Below are 19,890 nucleotides of genomic sequence, written 5' to 3'. Positions count from 1 at the left end.
AACTGTTCTGTTCTACCTTAGACTTGGGATAATAGTTCCTTACTTTTGAAATGGTGTTATTTTGTACCTCCTGGGTTCAATGATGAATAGAAAGATACTGCATGTAGGCTTTCATATTAGTAATATATGTTTTGCCAAATAATTTTGGTGCTCCATATATGGGGACGTGAACTTTGTGAAACTGCAATCAAGTTCGTGAAACCAGACTTCTGACCTGGGACTTTACGTCACGTCTTGAGGCATATGTTTATTTCTTTTATCATATCTTTGACTATTTTTCGTGTACATCATCCCAATACAAGTACCTTCTCTGGATTTTGAAACTTTGCAGTTTGTTGTTGAACTACAATTATACTAAAATATATTTGAGTGTGTAGGTAGCTTAGTCAATAAGGTTTGCCCCCTCCCCACCTCAACTAATGTTGTATTGTATGGTACCGATTTTCTTTTGCTGCTACTGCTAATTTAACTTAGCATGCTATTTGACTAAAACTTGGAGTTTCTGCATTTTAGGCAGATTGCGATGGATGCCAAAGCACCAAATGGAGAACGCCAGCATGTTACCATTAAACTCTGGCCACCTAGCCAAAACACTCGGCAAATGCTAGTGGAGCGAATGAAGAATAATCTCTCAACTCCAACAATTTTCACCACCAAGTATGGCAGCCTCAGTGATGTTGAGGCTTCAAAACATGCCAAACAAATTGAAGAATCGGCATTTACTAGTGCAAATCAACATTATGGACAAGAACCCGATGGTGATGGCAGTTCTGCTGTGCAGATGTATGCTAGTGAATGCAGTAAGCTCATTCTGGAAGTTCTTAAGAACGGCCCCAGAATACAGGAAAAAGAGTCTCTGAAACCCAAGGTTGATTCAGCTGAATCTTTTTTCGATATCTCCAAAGGTCAGCGAGCATTTATAGAAGAGGATGAGGCACAAACACTTTTGAGTCCCTTAAAAGAGCCTGGAAATTCTTACACTAAGATATGTTTCAGCAATCGAAGCTTTGGTCTAGGTGCAGCCCGTGTTGCAGGGCCGATCTTAACATCCATTAAAAGCCAACTGAAGGAAGTGGATGTGTCAGATTTTGTTGCAGGAAGACCAGAGGCGGAAGCTCTTGATGTCATGAGTATCTTCTCCGAAGCTCTGGAAGGTTCTCATTTGAGGTATCTAAACATCTCCGACAACGCCTTAGGTGAGAAGGGAGTCAGAGCATTCGGGAAGCTCTTGCAGTCTCAAACTAGCTTGGAGGAATTATATCTGATGAATGACGGCATATCAAAGGAAGCTGCACAGGCTGTTTGTGAGTTGGTTCCTTCCACAGAGAAGCTGAGGGTTCTTCATTTTCATAACAATATGACCGGAGACGAAGGGGCTATTGCTATTTCTGAGATTCTGAGGCGTTGTCCTTCACTGGAAGATTTTCGATGCTCGTCTACCCGAGTTGGCTCTGAAGGCGGAGTTGCCTTGAGTGCAGCACTTGCAAAATGCAAGAATCTGAAGAAACTGGATCTTCGGGACAACATGTTTGGTATAGAAGCTGGCGTAAAGTTGAGTGAGTCCCTCTACAAAAATGAGTATCTCACAGAGATCTATTTAAGCTACCTGAATCTGGAAGATGATGGAGCAATTGCCATAGCCAATGCTCTAAAAGAGGCAGCACCATCACTCACAGTGTTGGAGATGGCCGGAAACGACATAACAGCTGCGGCTGCTCCGAGCATGGCCGCTTGCATTTCCAGAAAGACGGCTCTCACAAAGTTGAACCTGTCAGAGAATGATCTGAAGGATGACGGTGCAATTCAGATAAGCAAAGCATTTGGAGAAGGCCATGACCAGTTGAAGGAGGTCGATCTGAGCCTGAACTCTATAAGAATGGTTGCGGCTAGAACATTAGCTCAGGCTTTGGTGCGTCTGCCTGGGTTCAAATTCTTGAACGTTAATGGGAACTTCATTTCTGAGGAAGGTATTGATGAGTTGAAGGACATCTTTAAAGAATGCGCCGAGAAACTTGGACCCTTGGATGAGAATGACCCTGATGGAGAAGATTTCGCCGATAAGGAGTCTGGGGATGAAGATGAAGAAAGTCAGGATGAATTGGAAGAAAAATTAAAAAATCTTGATGTCAATCGAGAAGATTAACCACTGCCCTTTTGCAGTACTTATTAAGAGCAGCAATCAGTAGTTTTGATTTATAGCTTGTGTGGATCTGATAAGAGTTTTAGCAGCCTGGTGCAGTTTAAGTTTAGTAGCCATCAGTAGTATTGCTTTCCACGCTACCTTTAATCTCAACTTATTTTGTTGGGAGGTAAACAATCGAGTCGAGTCGATACATTATTATTCAAGCTTGTTTGAATTATTATCTAGTTTAAAAAATATATTTAGACAATTAGACTATATTTCGATTAAGGAATTTAGATTTGAAGTAAGAATTTCAAATATGTTTGATATTATAATAATTTGAAATGCATGGATGGTGAATCAAAATATAGTTCAAATTTATTGTTGAATGAATTAAAATTCTTTAATATTAGACTATTGAAACGAATTCAAAAATTTATTACTGGGGAATCGAAATTCATGACCTCAAATCCATCGAATTATATATATAAATATACATGTTCTTATTATATTATATTTACTTTGTAGGTTGGTGGAAAATAGGAAGGCACGTCTTAGCCATTTCACCCTCATCAAAGTCTTTGTTTCTAAATTTAGATAATTTAATCCTATAATATATTTATGATTGCTGACATTTGGTGTTGCATTTTTCACATAAAATCTTGTGTTAGTGCCTCATGCCACATTCTACAACGACTATATATGTATAAATAGCACAGCACCCAATTTTTGCTTGAAATGAGTTCTAAAGCCATCAGCATTTTATCTTTTTACACAATATATATTATAGTTTCATCAAACTTCTTTTTATCGTTTAATTTTTTATTATTATTATTTTGTATTCACATGATGTTTACAAGATGGAATGCACCACCAGATTTTAATTTACATATAATTTATTTTCAGGACTATTTAAATTTAATTTAACTAAATCTAAGATCATTTTGTTCTTTTATGGCTCCTGCTAATGTTGCTATATTTATGATTTAATTTTATTTTTATTTGTACTCATTTTATTTTCTCATCTCATGATAATGTACTCTTTATCTTTTCTTATTCAAATTGTTAAACCATATTGAGATTTTAAAATTCTTTTTCTAAGGTCCATCTTTCTTTGTTTTTCGATTGTCTTTCTTATAACTTATTAACAGTAAGTTTTTATTCTTACTTTCTATTCTATTTTATTCGTTAAAAAATAAAATTATTTTAGATTTATGTACTTTAATATAGATTCTGATGAAGGATGAATTATAAAAATGATATATTTAACTCATTTCTTATTTTTAATTTTCTTCTATAAAATTGGATATTTGTTAAAAAATAAAAAGGTGATCTATATATTTGATAAAATGTAATAATTCTATAAACTTATAAAATACGAGTTTTGATTGGTAGAATATACTGTACGTTTAGAAATTATCAAAATACTCCTCTTTTTTTTTTTATCAAATACTCCTCTTTTTATTTTAAATTTTTGTTACTTCTCACCATCTATTGCAACAAAAATTCACATTTTATTTCAAATTTTAACTTTTTTAAAAGAAATTATCAAAATTTCAAAAGCCAAGAGTTTTTTTAGTTCATTTTTTGCAGATAATTGGTATTTAAATAATTACTCCAATTTCTAAAATTTCAAAACTTTGAGAAAATATCATCCAGTAATTAGTTACTCAATACATATTTTTTAAACTCTTCTGTGCCAATTAAAAATTAATCACGTCAAAATTTAAACCTTAGGCAATAGGTGGTTGGTTCACTAATGCTTTGTAAGTTCATACAAGACTAAGTTACAGAACAAAAAATGCAATTTCATCTCCTTCACATAAAACTAAGCGCACGTACCAACAAATGAAAGAGAACCCTGTCGATTGATATTTCTAAGCAACAATAACAGTGCACTGTTTAAACATTCTATAACTGTTATAAAACACAGCAGTAATTTAGAATGCATAGACAAATGCCGATGACAAGTTAATGTAACAAAATGAACGAGAATACCTATTCTAGGATGTTCTTCTTGCAACCTCTGCCAAGTTCAAACTATCGATTTGAATATTCATATTTCTGTGAAACACGACTGATTGGCTCTTGAAAATACTGGAGCGATATAAACATTGCTTCCTGTTTTCAGAGAAGAGGTTTTAGACGAAAGGGGGACTTCGTTCAAAGGTATAGGGAAATCAATAGACATACATACCTCTGTGCGAATAGTTCTGCTTCCTTGATGAGGACAAGTGTTCAGGTACGAGTCAAATATGTCGCGCACATTTTTGCCCTGCAATTAGGACATCAGTTTTAGTGTGCCTGAATGGGGTCCTGATAGACAAAAATTAAGAGGTTTCTAAATGAAACACCTTCAAGTTTTCGTCCTCTTCAACACATTCCTCCAACCCCGCAAGTCCACCGAAAGCAATTAAAAGGTGCCTAAAGAGTATATTTAAATGAAAGTCTGGATATATCAGAGGTTCAAGAACCATACATAATGTTGAAGTATAACATATTCCTACACGATTATGCATCACTAGCAAAGAAACGAACATGCAGCATCTTCTAAAGTAAATTAATTGGATAATGAATGCATGTGGTCGTATGAACTATAAGTGAAATGATAATCAGACGGGAATCTAATAGAATAGATCACAAGCAACAAGCAAGAAATTATTTGTTGATGAGGAAAAAGAGAATGAATGATCAGAAAAGGAATGTCACATTTGTTGTGAAACCAATCAGACAGAGTCCTGTGGGGGAAGTACATTAGTTGGTTAATAAAAAATTTAAAAAGAAAAATAAAACAAAATGATTTTTGGTTTTGGGGGAAAAATGAACATAATGAGAATTACAGAGAAATTTAAACTGAATAATAATTAGCATTTAAAACTAGTAGTTGGAGCTAAATATATTTTACTAAATACTCCAATAATTGGAGAAAGGATTAATTAAGGGAGAGAAACAAAGACCTCCACCAATAACCAAGAATGATCATCACTAAAGCAAAGCTACTAAGTTATGAATAAATTAAATACGGGTTGAGGGCTAAGGTGATGTAGATACCTGAACGACGGTAGAGTAAGCTCTGAAGAATTAAAAACTGACCCATGTTCAGAGGTACCAATACGATGATCATAGCCTCCCTGTCAACGGCTAATAGAAGTTTGGTGAGCAAAGCCCGTACAATGATTAACATAACTTGGAGCAGTTTCAAGCTGAGGCAGAAAATAAGCACCAAAATACAATAAAGACCTGATAGGGGCAGTTCTTGAACACAGAACTAATGTTCGAAGCATATCTCACTTTATAACCCCAGTACATTCCCTCTTCTCTCGGCCTCGAAGAAGGGACGACTTTCCTTGGTGGACCTGCAAATTTTGTATTGTTATGGAACTCATTGTTCTTGCATGCTCTCGCCCTCATAAAAAAGGCTTACTGACCTGCATCTAGATTACGGTTTGTTCCCATCTCTACTGTAACTCTGATTCCAGGTTCAAGAACTTCATCAATCATGACATTCTGCATAATAAGACCTTTAAATTGCAAGCAATCTGAATCAAGTTAGCTAACAAATGAAGCTTTACAGAAGCATGAAGTTCAAACATATAATCTTTCATCACCCCACTTCATGGGCAGGATATATTCATTTACAAGGACCACGAGCATGTACTGTCACTAGGGTATGACCAGACTTAAGAATATCCTTTGTGATATTTGATATGAACGCAGATCCAGCATCATTCTAAAAAACTTCAGGTGCTAGGGATGGTATAGTTGACACTTATTTCAGCATGTAGAACAATGCATCATAATAATGGGAGGTAACAGCTGGAGGAAAAGGATCAATGACAACGTAGCGCATAGAAAATAGCAAGGCAACAACAAAAGAGCCTAGCTACTTCAACACTTGAAAGATGAATGATAAAGGAAGTGCACATAGGTTGAAGGAAAGGTGCAACTATCAACTCCTATCATCCGCAAGAATCATGATGACATAAAGAAGTAATAAATGATACCTTGCTAAGCCCGACATCAACAAGTGTACCACCAGAACCTCGGTCTAGTTTTTCCCGGGTGATACCTAGAACAAAGGAAGATATCATAGTACCACCAATTAAAACAGATGCATTCGCAAACTGGATGAGCAAGATGATAAAACATACAGAAAGAATGATGATAATATTGCTAAGCATCATATCTAGCACAGGAGGCTCAAGAGGAGCAACCATAAATTACAAGCAAATAAAATCATAATGTCACCAATTTTTGGCCATTTCTAAATTCACCAGTTACTTCAGTTAAATCTATAAATGATGGAAAACAAATTGTGATGATTATCTAATCCTAATCTGGCAATTTAACAGTCTACCATACAAGTACATAAACAAAATTACAATATTTTAGTGCAGAAGAACTGATTGCTTTGAATAAGTGTAATGCACATGTTTTACAAGGATCTTGCGCTCAGCCACCCCATTGAGTGCTTGAATCTCATATTTAAAATCAAGCACCACCCAATCTAGCAAGATCTTCACGTCCACCACCCCCAAGTTTATCTCACACCCATATGACAATCTCAGTCAATGCAAGGTGGCAACAGACTAGGAGCATCCTAGCACCAGCACTTTTATGGCACCAGCATGACTAACCAATTGGCTAACCGGAAAACTTATGGAAAGATGATGACCAAGCTTGTGCTGGAAGACTATGCAAAACTCAGAACACTAAAAGAAGAGAATTCTATGAAAACAACGTAAATGAAAAAATATATCTATGAACTTTCTCTTGCTAAAATGAAAGCTTAGTGAATTGCATAATATGTGCCAAAAAAGTCAGGGGCATCAGCAAAAATAATTCATCGACATGAAACTTACCTGAAGTTCAGCGATCAAGTGTAAGCCATCATATGCCCCGACTTTACCAAATAGACATTCTAAGATATAAAAGTAGCTTACTAAATACTTGTACACAGCTGAAAAATCAGTGTGTGTATGGCTGTTTGTCCATGTGCAAACAAGTGAAAGACTAACATGACAAGGTCCTAGAAACATCAAGTGCGCATATCCAAATCCGAAACCACTTAAATAGGTGCAAAGTAGTGGGCATCAGCAGTTAAAAGTTTTCAACAGTAACTTACCAGAAGTTCTGCGATCAAGTGTAAGCCATCATATGCACAAACTTTGCACCAAACATATGAGCTATTTTCATCTACATAGATGATTTCCTCCATAATGACTAAAGGAGCTTGGACAAGGGACTAAAACCTAGTATGGTCCTATCATAGTAGTTAATGGCGCACCATGGCTAGAGGTGCGAGCCTCTCTCCATTCTTGGCTTGTGGCGCCGGCCTTCGCCCAGACGCTGCCATGGAGCCCACCTTTTAGGCCTGGGCCCATCAAAATTTAAAAAAAAAAACTAATTAAAATATAAAATAGGAAAGGAGGCGACTTAAAACCCCTCGTCGTTGTGACTGTTGGACTACTGACTGCCGCCGCGCCACCGCCACCAAGTTTTCTTTCTTTTTTGTTCAGTTGCTAAGCCTGATACTTTATCTTCTTCTTCTTATTCCCTGTTTCTCTTTGTTATTCTTTTCTATTTATTCTTTTTCTTACTCTGTTTCTTTCTTTCTTTACTTCATAATCATAGACTAATCTGTTTCTGGTTTTTCTTTTCTTATGGCGACGTCATGGTGTGCCATTCTGTGCCATAATCCACGGCGCAGAGGTGCGCCATTCTGCTCCATAATCCACGGCACAGAGGTTAGCCGTGGCGCGCCATAGTGAAGTTGCAGCCCTTTTGGGCTGGTGCTTAAAAAAACTGGGCAAATAAAGGCTGGGCCTTTTAGCCCAACATTTATTTCAGCTGATTTATTAAAAATAAATTAAAAAAATCAAAATATCTTGCAAAACGAGTGAAATTACAAACGTAGGATTTGTTTAATCATCTTGCACATTTTGAACTCTCTTGTTTTTCCTAAGACTTATTATTTTGCAAGTTTCATTTATGGTATGATGATTAAAATTATTTCTAGTGTTTATATTTACTTATTTGTGCATTATTGATGTGACAATATTGATGTATGAAATATATAATTTATTTCTGTACATATGCGCCGTACTACAAAAATTAACAACTATGATATATATATGTAATTATATGTAATGTATACATATGTAGTTATACATATAATTGTGTATATATATAAAAAAAATTCCCCTAATATGATGTGGCAATTAATGCCACGTCACATTGTATTTTTTTTAATTAAATCCATGTAATTGCCATATCATGTATAATTAACCAATAAATTTAATTTCCCTAATTTAAAATGCCACATCAGATCCAGGTGGTATTTTCCGACAACTTCAGAGAAATTCCGACGAAAGGAGGACCAAAATTGAGCAATTAAAAAAGCTAGAGGACCATTTTGAAACCCTAGAAAATTAAAGGACTAAAATGGGAAATGGGTAAAATTAGAGGACCAAAATTGCCTTTAATCCTATTGTTTAATAGTCTTATTTAACTTCTTCTACATTGTTCTAATTGAGAAATACTAATTATATAAATGTTTAAATTATTTTTCACATTTGCGCTGTCCATCAAAAAGGTGTGCGCCGCGCCATGCTTCATGGCTCCAAAAGCCCTTGGCGCCATTAACTACTATGGGTCCTATGTGTTATACACACACAACATATTATTCACCTCAATCCGTGCATAGAACCCAACAAAAGAAATAAGAATCTAAAATCCGAACGCTAACTTTTAAGGACAAAATGCAGAACAGATAGAAGATGAGATAGAAGATTAAGTGTGCAAAAAAAAAAATTAAAAACAACTAGACTAACTATACAAACTTAATCATACCAAATACGTGAAAATGACAAGATAATTCTTTTTTGGTAATCATTAGAAAACGTATGTGTGGTTCTACCGCTTAAGCAGAAAAAGAAACTCAAGAAGAGGTTGTTAAATCCTCGTCTTAGATAACGTATAGCAAAACAGAATAATTAGAATTTGCATGCACCCAAACAAACATCAAATTTGAATAACATGATGATAGCAAAATAGTTTTACAATTATCATCATAACACAATCAAGTATGAACGCACATTAACTACTCCAGCAACTAAAGCAATGCACAAGAAATAACTATAATAGAGATGTAGGATGCTACCTTCCCTATATGAGGCCCATTCATGCTTGCGCAAATGATGTGGAGCGTCTAGTGGGGGCAACAGACCCTGGACATGCACATAAAAAAGACTGGATAAGAATGAAAAGAAATATCCTGCCCTATCCAAAATATAATGTTACCATCAGATGCTTACCACAAATCTTAAACTGTTGTGTTTCGGGAAAAGACTCTTCCTGAGATATTGTGGTGTCTCAAGATACTTCAAGATTCTGATAAGAAAAGGAGCACCACTCTCATTCTCACCTGAATCATTTTCCATTATTTCAGTTGAAGTATCCTCTGATGCACTCTTGTTATCAAATACAACTATCTGTTTGACAAAAGCAATAACATTTGCTGTCATTTTCTCTTTATATTCAAAACATATATCAATACCTGCATCTTTATTTCTGCATTGTGGCGATCTGCATTTATCTAATGATGCACAAAAATCCACAATGCTTAACTGAGAAATTCCAGAGAGCAGATACTTAAAATGCATTTGTTTCAACTCAACAACCATCTGTCCCCTTGTTTGAACGTAAAGAAACTGATCATTACAGACAAACTTACAGGATATGGGAAAGCATTGCATAATCTTAGATAAGGTGATACAAAAAACATTTATTACTTTTATGGTTTAATTGGTCATTGTAATAAGAAAAAGTTTCAAGAATCTTCCTTACCTTATATAAGACACCCAGTTAAAGCAAACAAGTTTTAAATGGAGGTTTGTCATAATTGAGCATAGAATGTATTCTTGCTTCTTGACCTTTGCTCTCCATAAGTTGATTTATGACAAACAGAACTGCAATATTCCATTTCCATATCACATGGCATTTTTCTATTAGTTCTCCTAAGACATCCATCGTGGCATCATGCAAAGATACTTTCAAAAGCATATATTAAACAATCTGCTAGTTCCAAGTGGAAGACGTCTGGATAACTAGTACATAAGTTCGATCCACAAAATTGCAGGAAGATGAAGGCAATTGCTTAGCTCCTGAACTAAGACTCCATCCCCACGGTTATTGATAATTTGATATCATAAAATCACAAGCATCAGATAGCGTCCTCTAGACAAAGAGTCGTACATCTGAAATAAACAAAACCAACTTGCCTCATCAATTCGAAAAATTGTCGCAGCACGAGCAAGCTGACCAGCCAACTGTAAGGAAATTAAAAATGAAACCAAGAAACACATCAAGAGATAAATACACAAAAGAAAAAGACTAAATACCAAAAAATAAATAAAAATGCACATGTGCTCTATCATACCATTGCATCAAAAAGTTAACAAACTAAACACACACTACTTACTCCAGGAAACCCACAAAAACGCGTTTTAATGAATCAAGAACTTCATCATTTTTTTCCCATTTAGCCAAAATTATCGAACAGTTAAGAGACGATTATAACCTCCATCAGCAACAAATTCAAACTAAAAATGTAACCTTCACAATAAAAATGATAGACGAAAACATTACGCGGGTTGCGAGTTCAAGGGACTGGGCATTATCAATAATGGACCCAGGAACAGCAATGGTGACAGTGGGTATATCAGTCGCTAATACGGCTTCGTTCTGCGGTTCTTCCACTTTCTCTCTGTTTTTCCTCTTCTTTTTCCGATGCTTTTCCTGATATTCAGAACCGCCGTTTGCGGCGGACACGTCGTTCTGCTCCATTTTTCTCTTCTCCTTCTTCCCCATTTCCCACTCCTTGCTGTCAATTCTTGTGTTGGGGTTTTTTCGTTAAAATTAGGGTTTTTCAACCCCGGAGGGTTTTTAAGAGAAGTTTTAATCCTGGGCTTGTACAACGTGCCTCTCTGCTTGTACTTTAGGGGTTCACTGGAAATTATATCTAACACAGCTGCTTGTCCAATTTGCACTCGTGGATTATTCGTCTAGTCGCATTTATTCCTTAAAATATAAAAAATAATTAAAACATTCTTAATAAAATAATTTAGTATTAATAGGATAAAAATTCTTTCTACTTAGTGATCTAAAATTTTACAAATTTTATTTTGAAAATATTATTTAATTAAAAATTATAAATTATGTAACATAAAAAATATTTACAAACTCAATATATACAAATATGTCACGGCCCAATACTTTAGGCTCTATTCTTGAGACACGACCTAATCGAAATCTTGAAAACAATTTCTACTCACCAAAATCTTAATCACCTTAATCTTTTTCTTAGGTCAGCCAAATCCTAACTTGATCAATTTATCACTTATATTTGGAGGAAAGAATTTAAACTACGTCAGCAAAAACTCAATGAGGCCATCAGTGGGTGCACAGGGAAGAAAACAATCAATAATAGAAAATTCAATCAAAATACTTAAAATACGTCATATCAACTTCTATAATAACAATTAAGCCTGTGAAAATTATATCAGCCAAATGAGCGAATCACATGACCACGATTACCACCTTGTGTCTCCCGGAAGACTATTAACTACGTTATGCCTCCACGCAGAGAGCAATCCCACCACTGCATAGAATTGGTCATATCTAGGTACATGGCATTGCCAATCACACACAGACAGTCTCCAGCCTGTCCGTGAAAGAACACCCAAATAAAAAATGAATAACAAAACCTCAACTGGCAGCTCAATGCTACCCTAGCGTGCCCTGCCAACCATCCAGCCCCGGGCGTATTGGCCGCTTAGTAAGAACCGCATTGTCGAGTCCACAAAGACAGATGAACAATTATATAGAAAATAGACAATCTCAAGACCACATGCATATTCAATATTACGATGAATTGAACAATATCAAGATAAATGAGGCATTTTGATATTCATATGGACTCTAGAGGTGGTTTCCTACGAAAATTCATAATGAATACCAAAATACCATACGACGATAATAATAATTACGTTGCAGCACTTAGCTTCATGAAGTTCCGAAAGCCCATCCAATTCCAACTAGATAGCCCAATATCATATTCATTTTTATTTGTCAATGGACGATTTCAAGAAACATTTTATTCAAGTTCTTCGCAAGAAAGACCACTTTGATACATATATAATCATATACAATAATATATAACATTCTTCCAATTCTGCAAATAGCAATATAATTTTATGGCACTCACCAATCCAAACAAATGCCAGATTTATAGACCTTGGGCGAGGTTGTCATTTTCTCGGTTGTATATATAAAATATATTTTACAAAGTACATTATTTATGTTAAAAAATATATGTACATGTGTATAAATACATAATGCATATAATTTTATTAAATAGTATATTGTATTTTTGTAATTACATGTACGCGCATAATTAAAATTTTTATCATATCATTGCTCAAAAAATTAGAGCATATTCATATTTGCATATTTTACAATGTATATATATGTCTAATGTAATATTTTGAAATGTATTGATTAAAAAGTTCAATATATATTACAACACAATAAAAAAATTATGTAAATTTCTGAACAATTATATAAAAAATATAAAGATTGTATTTATAGAGCTTATACAGATTTTTTACTAATAATAAAAATTATAAATTTTTGATGTAGTTATTTTAAATCAAATTTTTATAATAATTTAAATTATGCTTTCGAGTAATTATTGTAATAAACATATTTTAGAAATATAAATAATAAAGGTATTTTCATCATCAATATTATGATGAGCCGTTTTGTTATAATTTTATAATTTAGACGGGTAAACGTACTTCATACATAATTTTAGAGTGCAAAATATATTTAAATCATACAAAAATGTGACAAGTCAATAAAATTATATTTGAAAGCACACTCGATAAATGTGTATAATTGTAACTAATGAATAGAAAAGAAGAAGAATTAAACAATTGATTAAAACTAATAAAACGAATTGATTTTAATTATTTATGAGTGAGTAACTATTAATAAAATAAATAAAACAATATATTTAACGTCACCAATTTCAAAGTTTGATAAGCTCTCTTCAAATTCAACACGTTGTAAATCCCTAATTAAAATCATTGTTGGAAATAGATATTGCCACTCCATTTTGACTATGAGCACTTTGCCTTTTGCTCAAATATCATAATAAGGACTTAGGAGCATTGGTGATGGTAGCAAAGACTGGAAGCTCGAAGATCGTAGTAAAATGGCAAGATTTCTTCTGTACATACATGATTCAATCCATCCACATGTACTGAGCTTAAGATGAGGGCGAAAACAAAATAATAGAATTTTGTATAAATGAATCCTGTCGAAAATCGCTCTAGGAATCAAGTTTACAATAATGGATTCTGCTGCTGGCAAAATCTAAGAAAATTATAGAGGTATTATCTTTCGTACGCAGGGTTCTTGCTTCACTCAACAAAATATTAGCTATCTTCTCAGCCGAATTCTCTTTGTCCGCTGCGTTCCGCTCCATTGTCTGTTGGAGGGAGATACGTCGTGGATTCAGAACCCAGGCACCAAGTTTTCGATAATAATTTACTGGGAAAATAGAAGACGGTGTTCTTACCTGATGCACAAGCTGAACAGCCTTCTTGATGTTGATAACGTCCCAGAAACCATCACTACATAGAAAACGAAAAATTGCATGAGTTAAAAGAACAGAATATAATGCAGACCAGCCTGAACCAGCATTTCAATAAACAGTAAAAACTATTCCATAATCCTACTGTAAAGTTACATAGACAAACTTCCAGAGAATTGGCCAGATTTAGGTCCTTCAAAAGTGTCTGTACACTAGATTATAGGCCGATTATAAGTGACAAGGGATTTCTGGAAATTCGCCAGAAATGTTTCAAGAAAAGTATTAGCACTCAAACTGGAATCATTTACATAACATTAACAAAAGAATGAATTGAATATTAACAAAATAAAGAGTGACTAAGCCCAGCTCACCTAGCTAATAGAGCAAAGCCCTTGCTTGATTGTTCTATACATACAACTTCACTTATAAAAGGTTCTGAACTGAAGCGAGCATCTTGCTCCTTCAGAAATTTGTCTCCAAGCATCCTGGCGAGGTTTATACCTGAATGGAAACAACCAGCGAAACACGTAAATCGCTATTCAATGCAAGTTCTTTAACAACAAAACTCTATATCTTGTCACCGCATATTCGAGATTCGCCATCTCTCAAAGGTGTTCCTAATGCCTGAATACGGAGCCTTTCAGAATGACTGGTTATCCTGTGGTCTTCTGTCATCTTTATCTGCTTTCCCTCAATACTGCCAGAATAGAGGTGAGATCAGGTAAGAGCAGAGAAATTACTGATCTCAAGAATAAGTTAAATCCATTACCTAGAACTTGTTTAGAGTCCAGCACATTAACTACGGCCTTAATACAAACTGCCAAAGGATCCTTTTCCCAGGGGCAGCATTAGCACTAACTGTTCTGACCCTAACTATTTTATGGTTCTGGAGAAGCAATTTACAATTGAGTGCTTAAGAAGTTCACCTCCAATTCAATCCTACCACTAAATGGCATTAACTGCTTAAAGTTCACACATGATCCCTCCTATCAACAGGTTTATTACAACATCCTAAAACTTGAAAAATTTATAGCTTAAACTACCCAGAAGAATGGAAACCTTGGTTCATTTCAAAGTATTAAAAAGCAATAGTTGTAAGTGAAAAAGAAAAGGATACCATCCCAATGTGCAAAATTAATGATTCACTCGGTGCACTAAAGACCAGATATCAAACAACATATACAATACACTAAAATAGCCCAGAATCAACAAAAAGAAATTAAGCATTCTGAAAATGAAGCTAAAAAAGGTGACAACCAGTTAATGTATACTATTTAAATTTAACAGCAAGCGAAATTCATGGCAAGAGGTGCAAAAATATGAAGCAATTAGCTTCTAAGTTGACAAAATAGTGAAAGAACTGGCCACCCCCTATGGGAGTTGGTGAGAGGCTCATGAAAGTAATTTTGTATGGCACAGCAAAAATGAGAAAAAGTGAAGCATCCATTTAATAAGCATACACAGACGAGTTTCCAGTATGTGTAAAGCACCATTTTGGATCACAAAAACTTTCAAATAAGAGATACTGGATCTTCCGCAATCCGGTGGGAACAATTGGGAAAAGAAATTTGACTCTTGTGTAGCACTAGGTTAGAAGACCAATTAAGGCCCAGGGATATTTTATTAGATAATTGGAATTTTTTTAGAAACATTCAGATCCTGAAGTTGGTTGATTGCAATATAGGTAGAAGATGGTTTGTCTCTACAATTGATCAGGTGGTGCCGCGCTGTGACCTAAAATAAGGAAATAATTCCAAGATAGATAACTTAGTCACAGGTCTTTTACATCCCAATTGACATGTTGTGGATAAGCTTTCACACTACAATGCAGAACTAATCGTATGTACCAACTATGCACATGGCATATTACTGTGGTTTGTAATGAACATCAAACGATAAAATTACCATTGTTTGGCAGTTCGTTGTCAAAAAGGAAAAACGAGGATGAAAGTCTGCTACAGTTATGTCTTAATATGAATAAAACCAATTAAAATAAAGAGTCTGGAAATCTTAATATGATATTCTACAAACTTCCAATAAATGTAAACATGACAAAGATGAGCACCTACTTCATAACACAAGCTGAGTCTCCAACATTTGCACATTGGGCATAGAAATTTTCGTGACCATCAGCCCAAACCAGAAGCACAGTTGCAGTACAACCCTGAAAGATTTTTGATATTACAACACAATGTACATCCTAAATATCAAAACAGATATATCAGCAAACTAATAAACCTAAATGCATTTCCACTTTGCTGTTGCATCAAACTGAAAAAAATCTTACTAGGTTAGCACACCATCCCAATGATCATCAATATATTTAACATGGCAATGAATAGTTCTATTCAACAAATTTTCCAACTTCTTCGAGGTTTGATGCAAGGCATGTCTCCATATACTACTTGTAAATTCCAACTCATGGTAACTCTGCTAATCACACATTGCCAATAACATCCCTCTGTCTTGCACCTTATCCCAATGTTTATGCTTCATTATAAGAGTCGAGAGTTACAGCTAATACAGTAGCTACCCATGCAAGTAGCTACAGCATGAAAGAAAAGGGACCAGGAAAAATAAACTGAACATTTTTCAGTTTACACAGCTTTTCTATTCCTGCCGTCAAATATCTGAGGCTGAAACACAAATTCCACAATGACACAGAGTGCAGTAACTTACACAGGAAGCACATGAGAAAACAATCCAATCGTGAACTCAGGTGGAGTAAAATGAAGCAAATATAATATGATATCCAAATTAAGGTTCCTGCAGGCAGGCCAGGACCAAACTGGACGTGTATCAAGAACAAGTAAAGAAATGTTGAGTAGAAACCTCATAGTAGTTATTGATTCGTGCTTCTGTTTGATAAAATGCTTCTCTAAGGACATCAGAAGCGTCACCCCGAGATAAAACTCTCTCTCTTCTGAATGAAACCGACAAGATGCCAGCGATTACTTCAGGCATTATTCTGAGGTAGAAGAGAAGTGCGAATAAGTCATTACATAACAATGGTGAACCCTCCCAGAAATGATTCATGGAACATAAGAAGATTTATAGTGAATGTGCTGTAATCTGATTTGGTATAAAGGGAACAAATTATACTTTCCAGTTTTCACACAGCTATTCTAGGTCAAAGTATGAAGAATTTAGTTGCAACAATTAGATTGCACTTGTAAATGCTTCATATTCAGCATATTAAGAAAAGTAGATAGTGTGAAAACTTCGCTGATGGTAATTGTTTCTCTTATTCACCAAGATCTTAAAACCTTGATCCCTTGTTCCATTTTCATAATACCTAAGCTATTATTAAAGCAGCTGAACAGAAATTTCAGATAAGTTTGTGCAGAATGAAACTCTTGAAGAGAATCCAAATGTTATCTTCCTGAAAATAAAATATGAAAATTGTTTATGCTGATGGTTGACTGAACAAGTCAAAAGAAGGCCTCTAATTGCAGGAACTTTATGTAAATAAAAAGAAAATTTCAAATTTAAAAAGGATATGAATCACTAACTTGCTAACAGATGTGGCTGCATCGGCTCCTCCATGTCCATCGCATATGCCAAATAGTCCAAACTGCAATAGAGAAATTCAGAAACCTAACAGTCATTTCTGATATGCACATAGATCACTATGATGAGATTTAACTCCAAAAACCTGATCCATTCCAGGAAGAGGCCACTGGTAATAGCAGACATCTTCCATAGGCAGCTTTTTTCCTCCTCGACGCAAAGCCATTGGATCTGATGCTATACCAACCCCAAAAGGGATCTTGCACTCTGCTTGAGCTGTAATCTGGACCTGAGCCGCCAAATGAATGTAAGACAAGATTAACGTTTACATAATGACTGCATAAGTACAAGCACAGACACTGATCATGAGCAAAAAGAGACACTCGATGTGTTAAAGTTCCAAAACAATGTGTCTATTTACCTGAATTTTTGAGGTCGTGCCTAAAGTTATTATGTCTCCATTTGAGAGCTCAACTGGATTACTCCAATGTCTGCTTCCAGATTGAGGAAGGTGGACTGCCTGGGAGTTCAAGAATGTACCATTCAAGCTACCCATGTCAACCAGCTCCCATTTTAATTTCTACAACGATAAGAAGTTAATCATAGCAAAGTCAATCATAGCACAAAGCATAATATAAGTTTATCTAACATCACATATACAAAATGCTAAGCTTACATTTTCATTCCAATTTATCATTGCATGCTTGCCAGAGACCTCAGAGTCCTTTAGTATCACATCACCAGGTGACACTCTTCCAATAGTCACCGGAAGCTTGGATGTGTTGGTTGACTGCGTAGAATGATGAAGCCCACGAGAAGCACCAGAGATTACCTCCAACATGAGAATGCTTCCTGCACTTCTAAGAGAACAACATGATCACATGTTTTACATATTCTGCCAACAGTAGATGCCAACAACATTTTTAATTTCCGTATTTGACGAGAACAAAATTACCCCGGTTTGCAGTATAAGTGGGAATAAAGTCTCTGAAACTGTCTTTATCTGCACCATGTTTTGGGCTAGAAGTGATATCTTCTCTTTTTTCAGATATCCACTTTTCACCAAACTGATTTGCTGCATGCGGACGCTTAAGAGTCTGACCCACCAAAGAATCATCTGAAGTATTTGGGATATCAAGAACAAAACTGTCGCCTGGAGTAAGCAATGAGTAAGATTTCTTTTCCTAGACTCACATAAAAATACAATCAAAGGAGAAGGTTGGCATCTATTACTGTGTTTCAATTGGGGGGATGTTGACAGGAGCCTATGTTTAGGTGCTACTGAAATAGGTGCTGAAATAAAACCTCCTTCAGTTTGACGACCAGTCTGCTCAGCAAAGTTATTTAATGTGGAAGCATTGTTCTGGCTTTCAACAACACCCAGATCTCCCAAAATAAGAGGCCTCTCAATGTCATCAACCTGTACAGAACGTTACAGAGTTTGGAAACATGAAGAATACAGCAGATAGGTAATATAAAGAACATAAACAGCAAATCCTTTCACAATAGAAGTATAATAAAGAACACAAACAGCAAATCTTTGACAACTGAATAGTACAAGATTAACATTTCCAGGCACTTGCAGATCTATCTCCCACTCACACACGTATTGTAAGGAGATTCTTATGTAACACAATGATGTCAGTTCTTTGAATTATAAAGTGCCAAACAGCATGTAAAGGGGAAGAGTATCCACATCATATGAACACCTTTGCATGCACTTGGAGATAGAAATTAAAACAAGGCGTCATATCCAGGCACTAGATGAGAAACCTCCATATTATATGTTCAGCAGAGAACAAACACAGTCAATAGTTTTCCATTAGGGCCAAAAAGGTTCATGTATCTGATGCTGCATTGGATACCATATGGATATTTCCACTTTCAACTTTCAGAACAAGTTGTAATATATTCAACAATTGCTTAAAATCTACAATGCTCAACTTTTTTCTTATATGTTGTGTTTTGCAGTTGCTTAAAGTCCAATATTGAAGCCAAATCATGCAGATAACCATGAAAGAAGAAAAGATAAATGAAACCCAAAGTTCATAGCATATAACATATTTCGTTCTGCTCTCAATTCTCACACATTCATTTGACATGTTTCCAATACCCTAGCACATGTTATGCAACAAAAGACTATCTTTAAAGAAATCCTCCATTATTCTCTCCTTGCAAACCACCAAAAACAGCCTAAAGCTAATATCTTACTGATCTAAAAAGCTTACTAAAACTCAAATTAATCAGGAAAGCAAAACCTTTACTAAAGTAAGTCAAATGGCTAAAAATGTTGCAGTTAAGGTAAAAATCCCAATCATCAACATGCATTTGACTAGTAAGAAAAAAATCGCAATCATGAATCAGCCAATTCGAGCGCAACTCAGGCAATCAAGAAGGCCGGCATTCGACAAAAATCAACTCAAAACAAAAAGGGGCACTCATAGGTCACCGCCTAATACCCAAAAATTAATTCAATCTCCAACCATGAAGAAAAAAGAGACAATCCATAAATCCCCATTAATAAGCATTAAAAAACCTAAGGACAAAAACATAACCAGAAATCAAATCCCACAACACACATCAAATCAAAATAAAAAAA

At 35.2% G+C, this 19,890-nt stretch overlaps 3 protein-coding genes across 5 annotated transcripts in view; 1 reads left to right on the top strand and 2 right to left on the bottom strand.

Annotated features, from left to right (window-relative positions):
• LOC105156976 (RAN GTPase-activating protein 2) overlaps window positions 1-2,379 on the top strand; it is a 3,485-nt gene extending 1,106 nt beyond the window's left edge. For both annotated transcript variants that reach the window (XM_011073258.2, XM_011073257.2), the window contains exon 2: window positions 514-2,379. In XM_011073258.2, coding sequence (XP_011071560.1) covers window positions 524-2,143 — 1,620 coding nt within the window. In that variant the 5' untranslated portion in view covers window positions 514-523 and the 3' untranslated portion in view covers window positions 2,144-2,379. The remainder of the gene's footprint in view (window positions 1-513) is intronic.
• Window positions 3,972-11,104, bottom strand: LOC105156975 (putative methyltransferase C9orf114 homolog). Of its 2 annotated transcripts, XM_011073255.2 has the most exons (12): window positions 10,772-11,104; window positions 10,405-10,452; window positions 9,681-9,750; window positions 9,439-9,548; window positions 9,285-9,351; window positions 6,127-6,191; window positions 5,551-5,629; window positions 5,363-5,478; window positions 5,174-5,253; window positions 4,477-4,546; window positions 4,320-4,397; window positions 3,972-4,243 (listed from the first exon to the last, which is right to left on the bottom strand). In XM_011073255.2, the coding sequence occupies exons 1-12, from the start codon at window positions 10,991-10,993 to the stop codon at window positions 4,163-4,165; spliced, it is 1,086 nt and encodes a 361-aa protein (XP_011071557.1). In that variant the 5' UTR covers window positions 10,994-11,104; the 3' UTR covers window positions 3,972-4,162. The 2 variants fall into 2 exon arrangements, with proteins under 2 accessions (XP_011071557.1, XP_011071558.1); XM_011073256.2 differs by lacking the exon at window positions 9,681-9,750 and having other exon boundaries at window positions 9,439-9,615; window positions 10,772-11,102.
• LOC105157075 (protein phosphatase 2C 70) overlaps window positions 13,387-19,890 on the bottom strand; it is a 6,679-nt gene continuing 175 nt past the window's right edge. The window contains exons 2-13 of the mRNA XM_020693033.1: window positions 18,525-18,711; window positions 18,247-18,444; window positions 17,968-18,143; window positions 17,713-17,871; window positions 17,437-17,580; window positions 17,294-17,355; window positions 16,614-16,749; window positions 15,851-15,945; window positions 14,363-14,478; window positions 14,153-14,282; window positions 13,767-13,821; window positions 13,387-13,676 (exon numbers count right to left, since the gene is read on the bottom strand). Coding sequence (XP_020548692.1) covers window positions 13,518-13,676; window positions 13,767-13,821; window positions 14,153-14,282; window positions 14,363-14,478; window positions 15,851-15,945; window positions 16,614-16,749; window positions 17,294-17,355; window positions 17,437-17,580; window positions 17,713-17,871; window positions 17,968-18,143; window positions 18,247-18,444; window positions 18,525-18,711 — 1,617 coding nt within the window. The 3' untranslated portion in view covers window positions 13,387-13,517. The remainder of the gene's footprint in view (window positions 13,677-13,766; window positions 13,822-14,152; window positions 14,283-14,362; window positions 14,479-15,850; window positions 15,946-16,613; window positions 16,750-17,293; window positions 17,356-17,436; window positions 17,581-17,712; window positions 17,872-17,967; window positions 18,144-18,246; window positions 18,445-18,524; window positions 18,712-19,890) is intronic.

Source organism: Sesamum indicum, linkage group LG3 (genome assembly GCF_000512975.1).
Source record: "Sesamum indicum cultivar Zhongzhi No. 13 linkage group LG3, S_indicum_v1.0, whole genome shotgun sequence".
Lineage (NCBI taxonomy): Eukaryota > Viridiplantae > Streptophyta > Magnoliopsida > Lamiales > Pedaliaceae > Sesamum > Sesamum indicum.
The sequence above is the reverse complement of the archived record's forward strand: the minus strand, read 5'-3'. Positions and strand labels throughout refer to the sequence as shown.

Excerpts from the sequence above, each read along its gene's own strand:
- LOC105156975 (XM_011073255.2), bottom strand. The coding sequence starts at position 10,993 with ATGGGGAAGAAGGAGAAGAGAAAAATGGAGCAGAACGACGTGTCCGCC. Across the intron at positions 4,398-4,476 it reads AAGAGGACGAAAACTTGAAG|GGCAAAAATGTGCGCGACAT; the intron begins GTGTTTCATTTA and ends TCCTAATTGCAG. Across the intron at positions 4,244-4,319 it reads GCAGAACTATTCGCACAGAG|GAAGCAATGTTTATATCGCT; the intron begins GTATGTATGTCT and ends CTCTGAAAACAG.